The 13939-nt window shown below is 41.8% G+C and overlaps 1 protein-coding gene across 13 annotated transcripts in view; it reads right to left on the minus strand.

Moving 5' to 3' along the window:
* CAPN15 (calpain 15) overlaps positions 1-13939 on the minus strand; it is a 274954-nt gene that overhangs the window by 54875 nt on the left and 206140 nt on the right. For all 13 annotated transcript variants that reach the window (XM_033963916.1, XM_033963911.1, XM_033963908.1 and 10 more), the window contains one exon: positions 2933-3116. In XM_033963916.1, the coding sequence (XP_033819807.1) occupies positions 2933-3116 (184 nt within the window). The remainder of the gene's footprint in view (positions 1-2932; positions 3117-13939) is intronic.

Below are 13939 nucleotides of genomic sequence, written 5' to 3' on the forward strand. Positions count from 1 at the left end.
CCATTTTCAGACCTCCTGTCCCGTTAACGGGACAGGCAATCATTTCCTGTCCCTACCTGTCGCGCAAAAAAAAAGAAAGCCTCTCTCCTTCCTTTCCCCCGGTCCCCTGCTCTTACCACCCTGCTGCTGCTGCTAAAGCCAACAGGAAGTCTTCTTTCCAACATCAATTCTGATGTCGGAGAGGACATTCTGGGCCAGCCAATTGCTGCCTGGCTGGCCCAGAACTTCCTCTCCGACGTCAGAATTGATGTCGGAAAGAAGATTTCCTGTCGGCTTTAACAGCAGCAGCAGGGCGGTAAGAGCAGGGGAAAGGAAGGAGAGAGGCTTTTTTTTTGCGCGGCAGGGAGGGAAGGAGGTAGGCAGGCAAGCAGGCTGGCTTTGGCCAGGGAGGGAGGGAGAGAGGTAGACAGGCTGGCTTTGGTCAGGGAGGGAAGGAGAGAGGTAGACAGGCTGGCTTCGGGGGTGGGAGTGGGACAAAGTATGGAAGGCAGTGAGAGGGACATAGGAAGGAGGCACTGGGGGCACTAAAGATATGGGAAGGAGGCTCTGGGGGCACTAAGGACATAGGAAGGAAAGAGGGAGGGAATAGAAAGAAAGTGCAGAAAGAAAGAAATGAAAGAAAGGATACATAGACAGAAGGAAACGCAACCAGAGACTCATGAAATCACCAGACAGCAATGGAAGGAAAAATGATTTTATTTTCAATTTAGTGATCAAAACGTGTCAGTTTTGAGAATTTATATCTGTTGTCTATATTTTGCACTATATTTGCCTAGTTTTCTATAGTTACTGAGGTGACCGAGCTCGCGGAGATGGGTTGGAAATGGGGTTTTTAAATTTTAGTCCTAGTAGTTTGCCGGTCCACAAAATAATTATTTTATTTCTGCCAGTCCACCGGTGTAAAAAGGTTGAAAAACACTGCACATCATCAGGTTTTCTTTCAGCAATAACTTTTTTCTTGCCACCCTCATATAAAGGCCAATTTTGTGGAGTAATCGTGACATTGTTAAATAATCAACAGTTCCCCTCCCTGTGCATCCCATTGTGCACCAGGAAAGGGCCTAAGGCCCTGATTGGCTCAGGTGCCTAAGCCACTAGGGGGAGGGGTCTTATGTGCCTGGGATAATCAGAGCCTTAGGCCTCTCCCAGTGCATCTCAGGATACACCAGGAAGGGGAAGGCCCACCACTTTGAAGAGGCAGGCTTGCTGGTAGAAGGGAGTGAGCATCCCTCCTGCTGGTCTTCTAAAAAAAAAAAAAAAAAAAAAAAGGCACGGTGGGAGGGGGTTAGAGGAGGGGACAACCCACTAGACCACCAGGGTTTCATCTTGGATGCTTGATGTGATGGGTGGTTGTCTGAGGGGGGAGCTTGCTGTCGGGGGATCCCACAGCATGGGGGGGTCCCCGACCCTGTGGCAGGAGGGAATGGGCAGGGGAGGGGCAATGGCAGGAGAGGGGCCACTAGACCACCAGGCTTGTTTTTGGGCTCTGTGCGGGGGAGGGGGGAATCAGAGCCATATGTGGTAGGGGGGTCTAAACTGCTTTATTTTCCTGTCAGTGCCTGAGCCAATTAGGAAAGTAAGGCTATGACAGCTTAGACCCTGCCAGTAAATATCGGCCCCGATCCTTGTAAACGGAGGGGTGTTCCTTTTTAAGAATCACCTGGAGAGCTCATTTCAATATTAATTATCTTGTTGTTCTACTGTTTTAATATTAATGAGCTTGTTTTACTACATTTGCATAATACAATCGAAGGCTGCTAGAAAGCACGGAAAAGATCATGGTGAGCTATTTTGATAATCAGGAAGTAAAATATGTGCATTTAACGTTGGTTTAATGCCATCGTTAAACGCACGTGACTAGAGAATGTGGGTTTGGGTGAGGAGGGTGACTTCTATAATGTATCTCTATTTTATTAACTAGTATTTAATAAAGCCTCTTTCCCTCACATGTCCTCTATTTTCAGCCCTAGCCCCCCCATCACCCTTTTCCCATCTTTTCCCTTTCAGCTTCCAGCCCAGCCCCCTTTTCTCACATGTCCCTTTTGCAGCCTCTTTCTCACACATATCCCCTTTTCTGCCCCCAGCCCCCTTCTCTTATACATCCCCATTGTCAGCTCCCAGCTCCTTTCTCTAACATGTTCCCTTTTTACAATACTGACCCCAGCTCCAGCCCCCTTCTCCCACCTACCCCTTTTTTTCAGCCCCTAGTTCCCTTCTCCTATTTGACCCCTTTTGCCTTTGAAGTTTGGCTTGGACCCTGGTCCATTCCCAAGAATCCTCCTTTAAAGCCTCCTTCCCTCACATGTCAACTCCAAACCCCTTTTAAGCACCCCCCACCCTCTTTTCCCATCTTTTCCCTTTCAGCTTCCAGCCCCCTTTTTCTCACGTCCCTTTCCCCCTCTGCAGCAGTGCTTATTTTTATTTTTGGTTTTGGCCGGGGTTTCTCCCACTCTCACTGGTTTGCTCTCTTGTTCTCAGCCATTTTCTGCCTCGCTTTCCTTTTCTCTTCCAGTACCTGTCTTGCTGTGTTTTCCCAGCCCCCTCTACTGTATTCCCTCGCTCTCCCTTTCTCAGTCCGGTCTTAGCATTTCAGACCTGTCCTTATTATTCTCTTCTCCTGGTAAACAGCCTCTTTCTGACTCTGAGGCCTCCTCATTCCTGCCCACTGCGCATGCAGAGGCATGGAGGCACACTAAGGGTTTTATTATTATTGATAAAGGCTTCTCTGTTAGTGTGTCAGCAAAGGGTGATCCAGTGGTGGAAAGGTTAGTGGCTGGAGTTTGAAGAGTGAGGTAAATCAAAAGACACAATGAGTTGGACATTCATGTATTTATAAATGTTAGCATATCCCACCATTCAAGGGTGTATTCCCCTTTCCCAATCCAGTACATACACAAATGATTTTCATTGAGAAGAAAGTGAGTGCACTGACCTGAGAGAAGAGGAGATAACCACACTCATCACAGGGTAACATGTCATCCACTAGGACAGTGGTCCATGTGCCATCCTTACACAACCGCACTTGGTATGCTCCCTCAGAGCACATGGTTCGTGTGATCATAACCCTCTCCACCAGCTCTGGACGTTCTGCCAGAACAGCAAGAGCACTCAAAAACCTGAAGGAAGAGACACAGCTATAAGGAATTTGGGAAACAGAAGCAACTTCAAATTCTTAGAAACTCAGGACAAGAGACCACCTAGATTAGTTTAAGTGCTCCATATACCACTTTTTAAATAAATATCAAAATGGTTTACAAATCATCAAAAAAATATAGCATTACAACAATAGAAGAAATTAAATCAAATTACAAATACATGGAGGACAATCAATCACAAAGCTTATGAAAGCACAAACTCATACAATTAATCCTGTATCAGTCTGGTCTCTGCCCTAGTCACCAAAAGTTGGTCAACTATCAAACACTTGAGAGAAAAACCACACTCTAAGTTGGCTTCAAAATGGCTTTAGTTGGGCCTCATGTTATAGGACCAAGAATAGTGAATTGCAAAGGATGGGCACCACATAGTAGAAAGCAGAGTGCCTAGTGACCTCCAGAGAGAGAAAGATTAGTTGATGACACAACTAAGAGTCACTGATTGGTCAAATGGAAAGACTCAGATATGTGTTAGGAACCAACAGTTTAACACGATAAACATGGAATGTTTAGATATACTGTTAAAAAAACCCCCAAGAAGCAGAATCTTAAATTCAATAGCATGATGAGCTAATAAAAAAGGTGGCACAATTTTAAATAGCTATATATTGAACCTACTGAATCTGGGAACGTTCAGTGGGCACAGTGGTTAGAGCTATAGCCTCAGCACCCTGAGCTTGTTGGCTCAAATCCCATGCTGCTCCTTATGACCCTGGGCAAGTCACTTAATCCCCCATTGCCCCAGGTACATTAGATAGAGCTCACCAGGACAGAGAGGGAAAAATGCTTGAGTACATGAATGTAAACCACTTAGGCTATAAGTTGTATATAAATACTAAAATAAATAAAGAACATAAGCAATGCCTCTGCTGGGTCAGACCTGAGGTCCATCGTCCCAGCAGTCCGTTCACGCGGTGGCCCAACAGGTCCAGGACCTGTGCAGTAATCCTCTATCTATACCCCTCTATCCCCTTTTCCAATAGGAAATTGTCCAATCCTTTCTTGAATCCCAGTACCGTACTCTGCCCTATTACGCCCTCTGGAAGTGCATTCCAGGTGTCCACCACACGTTGGGTAAAGAAAAACTTCCCAGCATTCGTTTTGAATCTGTCCCCTTTCAACTTTAAAATTTAAATTACTATAAGGCATTCCCATATCAATATGACTGATAATAAAAATATGAAGTAAAACATATAGGTCTTCAACTTCCAAGAAAGATCTTAAAGAACAGACCTTTCATTAAAAAAAAAAAAAAGATTTTTGAACCAGCACTAAAATATAGGGCTCCTTTTACTAAGCTTTGCTAGATGCTAACGCCTCCTTTGAGCTGGCGTTAGTTTTTCCGCATAGTGCAGGGGGGCAGTGTGCGCTAATCTGCAGCATACACTAAAAATGCTATTGCAGCTTAGTAAAAGGAGCCCATAGTCTCTAACCTGAGTGTCAGCTAAGGTCTTAAGCAAATAAATTTGATGCTTCTTGGAAAACACACATCTCAAACAACAGATAACTAGGGAGGGACAACTTAGCTCATTCTATCAAGTTTTATATATCATTTTAGTGAAAATGTTCATGCAAAATGTTTTAAACATAACAAAATGCAGAATAAGGAGTTAGAAAGATGAAAACCATTACAGCAAGAAATCCGAAAAGATAAGAACATAAGCGTCGCCTCTGCTGAGTCTGCACCCGCGGCGGCCCCCCAGGTCCATGACCTGTAAGTGATCTTTTACCTAAAACATTTTATTTCCTAATTATTTAATATCCTGTATAGAAACCATCTAACTATACCCTTCAATCCCCTTTTCCTTCAGGAAATCATCCAATCCCTTTTTGAAACCCAAAATCGTACTCTGTCCTACCACCTCCTCTGGAAGCACATTCCAGGCATACCCTCCATCATCTCTCCAAAAATTATCCAAGGAACAAATATATTCTATAAAACAGGAACCATTATTTCCCAATTCAACAGTCATTCATTAAAATAAATGTAATATATTAACCTTTTACAAAAAAAAATAAAAAAAAATCACACAGACAATTTCTTTTCTGAATTTAGAATAAAATACTCAATTTACTCAACAACCATCAATTAGAGAGAATAAGAAATGTTTTTAACTTCTTACAAGAAAATAGATTAGTTTCCATTCTCAGTTCTAAAAGTAATATGTTCTAGTACTCAGGGTTCCTACAACATTAAAAGGCCCAACTAAATCCAGGGATTCCTCGAGCTCAGATCCTATCAGGTATTCAAAGAAGACAAATTCTCCTTCAGCTGGAATAACAACTGCGGGCTACCCCAGGGCTCCCCGCTATCTCTGACCCTATTCAACATCTACCTTATCACATTGGGACCCCTGCTACAAAGCCTAAATCTCAACTTTTACATTTACGCTGACGATATCACTGTAGTGCTACCACTAACAGGTCTGTCGTCAGACTTTATTAATCTCCTAACCAATACCCTAAATCAAATAGAGCTTTGGATGAAGACCTTCAAACTAAAACTGAACACAGAAAAAACTAAATTTTTCCTGGCATCTCCCAATGAAAAGATAAAAGACAACACGATTCACGTGAATGGCCGAGATTACGAAATTGACCAAACTATAAAAATACTAGGAGTTACCCTTGACAAACACCTAACCCTGGAAAAGCATACAGATCTAATGTTCAAAAAAAGTATATCGGCCCTATGGAAGCTCCGCACCATCAAAAAATTATTTGATGAATCATCCTTTCGATTACTTGTACAATCATCCATCTTGAGTACGCTGGATTACTGCAACATTATATATCTGGAAGCTTATAAGAAGACACTTCACAAGCTAAGATTAATTCAAAACACTGCAGTCTGACTCATCTTTGGATTTAAAAAATGGGATCATATCACCCCATACTTCCAGATACTCCACTGGTTGCCGGTGGAATCCAGAATACTCTTCAAGTTTGCCTGCATCAGCTACAAAGCAGTCTTTGGGATGCTACCAACTTACCTCGACTCTCAATTCATCCTCAACTGCTCTAATAAGAGCTCTCGCAGAATAAATCTCTTTAATTACCCATCACTGAAATCATGTCACTACAAGAAGTTCCTTGACAGAATGTTATCATTCCAGGCAGCCAAACTGAACACATGGCTTGTAAAACCCATACTCGAGGCCGCTTCATACGCTGACTTCAGAAAATCACTGAAGACTCGTCTCTTTAACACATACTAATCCCTATTCTTATCCTATCCGCTCAGCCATCTTTTCCTTTCACCAATTTCTCTTGATCTTAGATTAACTCATGCTCTTCTCATTTGTAATTGTATTCCACCCAAATTGTTTTCCCCCGCACCCCTATCTCTGACAGACATCCTTTTGATTCAAACCAACTTGAGTCTGTTCCATTTGTAATTTTGTATCCCTGAAAGTTCTTTTCTCTTCCCATTACATCTCTTACCCTTATTGCACGTATCTTGTTGTAAACATCTCTTACTCTCATTGCATGTATCTTCTTGTAAACCGCTTTGAACTTATGGTATAGCGGTATATAAGAAATTAAATTATTTATTATTATTATTATTAAGTCTCCAGGCTGCTTTCTTAAATGTTTCTAAAGCTGGAATCCAAACAAAAAAGAATCCAACTGGTCTGCAGTAGAAGTAGGGCACCAAACACAAAAACAAGAACTGCAGAAGTGATGTACAAAGCACAGGAACTTTATTGGAGTCAATAAAATGTTGATGTCTAAAAGAAGGTTCTCATTCTAAGAAACTACAGTTAGCTAACTGTGCAGCAACAGTACAGGAGTTTTACATCGCCTGTGTCCTTTGATTATTGTTCTACATTACATGGTTCTCCATAAGTGAGACATTGAGCATTCCCAGACCCTTGAGGAAGGAGTGTTTTTTGAAACACAGATCGTGTCGGGTCCTGTCTTCTTATGATGAGAACTATTTTTTAGACATCAACATTTTATTGACTCCAATAAAGTTCCTATGCTTTGTACATCATTTCTGCAATTCTTGTTTTTCTGTTTAAAGCTGGAATTTCAAGATTTCCTTGCAACAATATTAATGGATCACTTTGGTACACAAAATTTTATTCTCTTTTTTAAATAAAATGACCTTTGATAATTTAATACTTTACAAGGTCAACATAAATTGTTTAAACAAACCATCATTCAAATTGGAAAACAATGTAGTTTAGGCACTCTTGTTTTTTTCCTCCCAATAATAATCTAGCTTCTGTTTTCTGAATAATTTGAAGTTTCTCTTTATCTTTTGTCAGCAGGCCCACACATAAAACATTACAATAATCTAAAGTAGTCTATATTACAATAAGCAGTACTTTTCTTCCTATAAATCCATTTTAAGGCCAACTCCGCTGTCTCCAATTCTCAGAAAGGAGGAGGATGGTAATTGATCATATCAAAGGATGATGAGACATAGGAGCCAACTCTGGGTACATAAACAAACTCAATATTGAGCAAATGTCTTTAGTTTATCCAAATACAGGCAATTTGTGATGGGCTCAGCACCCCCAATCATTGTGAAGATCTGGCTCCTCTGTGATGAGTTCCAAAATAAAAATACAGGTCTCCCTTTCTTTATCCAGAGTAAGGAGAATTTTATACAGCACAACTACCAAAGGGCCTCTTATCAAGCTATGGTAGCGAGTGCTGCGCGGCAAATGTACTGAAGCTCATATAATCCCTATGAACTTTGGTGCATTTACCATGCTGGCTTGTGTTATTTAGCTTGATAAATGAGGCCCAAAGTTTCTGTACTATGGGATATTGTTATTATGAATTGTCCTGAATACAAAGCATCAGTTTTCTTTAAAAAAGAAATCTTCTAACTGCAAAAGGAAATTACAAATAAGCTTTCTAAGCTCTATCATTTACTAAATACATTTGAAAACTGATTAATATGTAATGTTAATTGATGTTATCCCCTATATACTGATTTTCTCACATTCTAAAAAGAAATGCTTGCCTATAAATTTGTCAGTCAATATTCAGTTAGTAGCGGTCAATGTTTTTTAAAGCACCAACCACTGCAGGTAGAATTTGGTAGATTATACTAAACTTAATTATACCTTTTGGTGGAATTCAGTTTGTCATATTTATAAAATGGAGAGAGTGCTTGCTCTTCAGCAAGGAAGTTATAATAGATTCAAAAAGATTTGGGGGCCATTGATTGCATATTCTAATGATTAGATACTTCGGACACCTTGTTATTACATAGGAATATAATTAGTGTGGGGATGGGGAGGTATGTTATGTGATTTAATGAATTTATTATTGATAATTGGGTTGGGTGGGGGGAGGGGAGTCTTTGTTTTTATATGTAATGGATAATAATTGTTAAGAATGTCAAGTGATTTGTACAAATTATCTGATTGAATATTGTACACTTGTTGCAAGAGTCAAAAATGAATAAAGAATTATAAAAAAAAAAGAATTAGGCCCTGATATTTAATGCCAGGCCATATTCGAGTACTGATATTGAATATCCAGGTATCACTGGGATTTGCCAAGCTTCCAGCACTTAAGCTGGTCCTGACAAAATATAGCCTGGGATTAGAATAATGGAATGTATCAAGTGCCTATAAACCTCCTGCCCATCAGCAGCAGACCCTTCTCCCAATAACTGAGCTCCCTCCCTCCAATTCCCTGAACAAGTATAAGCCTTTCCAGGAATCCCCTTATGAGACTAATTAAAACTTAAGATTTGCCATACTGGGATAGACAGAAGGTCCATCAAGTCCAGTATCCTGTTTCCAACAGTGGCCAACTCAGGTCACAAGATCCCAAGGAGTAAAACAGATTTTATGCTGCTAAATCCTAGGAATAAATAGTGGGTTTCCCGGAACAATGGACTTCTGTTTTAGGCAATTATCCAAACTTTTTTGAAACCCTTCTAAGTGCTTTCACCACATTTTCCGACAACGAATTTCAGAGTTTAATTACACGTTGAGTCAAGAAATATTTTCTCTGGTTTGTTTTAAATATACTACTTAGTAGCTTCATTGCATGCCCTCTAATCCTAGTACTTTTGGAAAGAGAAAACAAGTGATTCACATCTATCTGTTCCACTCCATTCAGTATCATAACTCCCCTGAACCATCTCTTCTCCAGGCTGAAGAGGCCTAGCCATGCCCCAAATCCTAGTACTTTTAGAAAGAGAAAACACGTGATTCACATCTACATGTTCTATTCCACTCAGTATCATATCTCCCATGAACTATCTCTTCTCCAGGCTGAAGAGCCCTAGCCACTTAGGCCCTGATTCACTAAAGTCAGCGATCGTCGCTAAACCTGTTTTCACAGGTTTAGTGACAATCACTGCTACCCACCCGATTCACTAAACTGCCCACCGCGTGTTTTTCCCCCATTGTCTGATCCGATCCAATCCATGCAAATTACTAAAACCCCATGAAAAATAGCCAAGCGATTGATTCACTAATATTTGCTTGGCTATTTTGAATTGGGCTTTAATATCCTAAAACCCGACTACTGTAGACCTGTTGGTAACTATGTTACCGACAGGTCTGCTTGGGGGTTTTTTCCCTTTTTTTTTTGCAATGACACAGCCATTTTGCATGTATTACACATGCAAAATATCAGGCCCATACCCCCGACAAAGCGCTCTCTCCCTTTGCCCACTCCCCTCCTGCCATCGGCGCTCCCCCCACTGTGCTCAAAAATATGGTAGAAGGAATGCCAATTCCCTCCTGCCATTGGCCCCACCCGCACCCCCCTCCCCGTGCGGTACAACACCCACACCTCCCCGGCTGAATAGCCTCATTTAAAAATATGGAAGGAAGGATGCCAACTCCTTCCTGCTGTTGGGACTCCCCCACCCCCCACCCCCGCATACCTGTAAGTTGGGAGCAGGAGGGGTGCTAAGTCCCTCCTGCTCCTCCAGCCTCCAGTGACGCAATGCCGACCTTATGCCCCACCCTGGTGCATCATGTGACTTCCTTAGGGCTGTGCCGCAGTGATGGAGCATCAACAGTGTTGGTGGTCGTGGCCATGGTACACTGAGGCTGGACCGGCACCGGAGGAGTCAGTGTCAGGAGCAGTAAGTGAAGCAAAGCATCAAGTTTTTGCCTCAAACTATGCACCGGTACCTGAGGCCTCTTTGCCGGTACGATAGGTGCTGTGACACATTCCGGGGAGGACGATGCCAATGTTGAAGCACTCCTCGATAAAGGAACTGGTTGCTGCAGGGACTTGTGCTTGGTCGGCATGAATTGGCTCGATGCCTTTGTGAACTGTGTTCTTGATGGGGAAAGGGATGGCTTCTTAGCTGGCTCACCTGAAGGCGCGATGTACTGGGACACTGGTGTCGATGTTGGCACTGCTGGTGGTGTCGAAGTCTTTGATGCCGGTGTCTTCGAAGTAGACGGTATCGTTGATGCGCCTTCTTCCATGGCGACACCGAAAAGTTTCTCTTGTTGTAAAATCCGGTTTTTAATTGTCCGTTTTTGCAAGGAAGAGCAGCTCTTACACGGTGTTCAGAACCCAAACATTGTAGGCACCAGCTGTGAGGGTCTGTAAGCAAAATAGTACGAGTGCAGCGATTGCACTTTTTAAAACCGTTCAGCAGGCATGACATGGACGGGAACACTGCCTCAGCCATCAAGGCCCCGCCAGGCCCAAAACTCGCAGATAGCAAAAAAATGAATAACTTTTTTTAAAAAAAAATTATTTTCTAAACAAAAAAGAAAATAAAGAAGATATGAAGGAGAAATAAGCAAACCGCGAGAGCAGGAAGGCAAGATACGATCAACGGCTGTTGAAACGCGACTTCTTAGCTCTGCAGAAACTAAAAAACTAAGGTACTGCGCGCCTACGTCGGGCGGGAAGGCACTAGTGCATGTGCGGTGCGGACTATCGCAAACTTTCTGAAAGTCTTAAAGTGGCAATGCACATTTAAAGTGTCCATACCGTGGCTCGTCGAGTGACATCACCCACATGTGAGAATATGCTGCCTGCTTGTCCTGGGATAAAATCTGTATTGTCTACCTATCTTCCCTCTAAACTGAGCACATGAGCAATCACTCATACATTCTAGGAGCATCGCTCACAAAAATACAGTCAAACCTCGGTTTGCGAGTAATCCGGTTTGTGAGTGTTTTGCAAGACGAGCAAAACATTCTCGCAAAACTTGTCTCGCAAACCGAGTGTTGACTCGATTTGCGAGCAACCCCCCTCGAGGACCGGCATCGCTCCCCCGCTCGCAAAGGACCCCCTCCCGCTCGAACCAGCACCTCCCGCCCAGCACCGGCACGCAGCCCAAAGGACGTGCCGGTGCAGCTTGAAGAACTTCCTGCCTCTGCCGGGCCTTGAGCATGCATCTGTGCATGCTCAAGGCCTTTTCATTCTCCCTCCCGCCGAGATTCTCAGAGATCTCCAAGAATCTTGGCAGGGTAAGTTTCAAGTTGTTCGGGCGGGGGGTGCCGGTTCGCGGGGGGGAGGAGGGAGCAGCGTCGCTGGCCTCGGGGAGGGGGGGAATGTATCAAGCGAGTTTCCAACATTTCCTATGGGGAAACTCGCTTTGATATACGAGTATTTTGTTTTACGAGCATGCTTCTGGAACGGATTATGCTCGTAAACCAAGGTTCCACTGTACTTGCAAATCTGGAAAATTGTTGGTTTCACTCACAGGAGAAAAAATTGGCATGCACCTGGCCATTCCTTAAAGAGCACTGCTGTCTACCTGGACACCTCAGTATAATCTTTATTTCTTATCCCACTCCCCAAAGTTAGAATAAGATAATAGACTGAATAGTGTTTTATATATCTTTACACTAAGGGTTCCTTTTACAAAGGTGCGCTAGCGTTTTTAGCACACGCACAAGATTAGTGCACGCTAGCCAAAAAATTACTGCCTGCTTAAAAGGAGGTGATAATTTTTCGGCTAGTATGTGCTATAGCACACGCTAATCTTGTGCATGCGCTAAAAACGCTAGCGCACCTTTGTAAAAGGAACCCTAAAACAGAGTCTTTTTGGCACTACTTTCTGCTGTTTTTATTACTGTAAGAAATATGGATGAGCTCCAAGACAAAAACAGAATAAAATAAAAACAGAACATGATCCCACTGTTATACTCTTATGAGACATTAGACAAAATGACCAACACCACAGGCAGAGGAACTCAAAAGGACAAACAAAATCTTGCATACAGGCAGCAAATATGAGGAAACCAAATACTGAACAGACAAGAAATAAAGCAAAGCCTGCTCCACATCTATAATTTATAGCCTGAAGCAGCAGAAGCTGTGTAATTAAAAAGCAGAGATATTGAATTTTGGAAGAGTTGAAGAAATGCTGTTGAGAAAGCTTCACTTGATCAGTGGCTTCATTTTCTGTCAGAATGCTAATGAGAATCTTAAAATACAGTACTGTACATACAAATGTATTTATGCTTCAGTAGATGGTTAGATTTATATAGTGACTTTTATCCAAGCAGGATCTTAATACATGTCACAATTACACAATCTAAAAGCACTAGTAGCACTTCTTATGCCAAGATCACATTAAAGTGTATCGGGTAGACATCTACATGTTATGTCCCAGAAATGTCAGATATATTGATTTTTTTTAATTTATATTAACTTATAGACCGTAAAACCAGTTAAAAAAAAAAAGATTTATGTAGTCAAGATTACCATTTTTCAACAAACTATGATATTAATGGTATGTAATCAAATTTAAAGTAACCCACAGAAAGGTATGCCCAAAGTCTTAACCAATTCAAGAGTCAAGACTGGAACAATGAGATAAAATGACTTGCTTAAGGTAACCAAAAGGAACTAAACCTTGCATCACACCTCTGGTAATATCCATTTCTTCAGAATGAACTCCACTACTCTTTGACGCCTTTCACTCAACCAGTTTCTATTCCAGTCAGTCACTTTACAGCCCATACTGAGGACACTCTGTTTATTTATGTTGCCTGTATGGAACCATATCAAAGGCTTTACAAAAATCTAAATATACCACATCTAGAACTCTATCCTCATCCAACTGTCTAGTCACCCAGCCAAAGAAATTAATCAAATTTGTCTGACAAAATCTACCTCTTGTAAAACTATGCTGCCTTATGTTCTGCAATCCACTGGATTCCAGAAACTTCACTATCCTCTGTTTTAGAAGTGTTTCCTTTCATGAACACCATGGAGATCAGCCTAATTGGCCTGTATGCCAGCTCCTCCTTCTGCTTTTGTGAAGGATATCTGCCCTTCTCCAATCCTCCAGGACGATACTAAAGAAGTACTGAAAAGATCAGAGAGCTGAGCTGCCAGAAATTCCCTAAGTTACTTCAGTACCCTCAGATGTATCCCATCCAGTTGCATCACTTTCTCTACCTTTAGTTTAGCTAGCTCCTCATGAACATAGTCCTCTGAAAAACATTCAAGGTCTACCATACTTCCATTCCTATTTGTGTTTGTCTTCTGCAATCCTACTTCCATCCCTTCACATATGAACACAGAATAGAAATATTTATTAAGCGATTCTGCTTTATCCTGATCAGCTTCTCAAATTCCTCCCCTTCACTTTTGAGCCACATCCAGAATATTTATTGGGCAAATTTTTTCTTTCATGTTTTTGTACAAACAAGATTTGCTATCCTTTTCTTCTGGCCTTGTGTCCTTGCTGGTATGATTTTGTCAGTAATGATTCTTGCTGTGCAATATCTATTTATTTCTGCTGTATTAATGAGTGGTTCCTTTATGCAGCTTATGCCCATGCTGATTTTATTTATCATGGTCTCTTATGATGATTT

This window comes from Geotrypetes seraphini, chromosome 11, assembly GCF_902459505.1.
Source record: "Geotrypetes seraphini chromosome 11, aGeoSer1.1, whole genome shotgun sequence".
Taxonomy (NCBI): domain Eukaryota; kingdom Metazoa; phylum Chordata; class Amphibia; order Gymnophiona; family Dermophiidae; genus Geotrypetes; species Geotrypetes seraphini.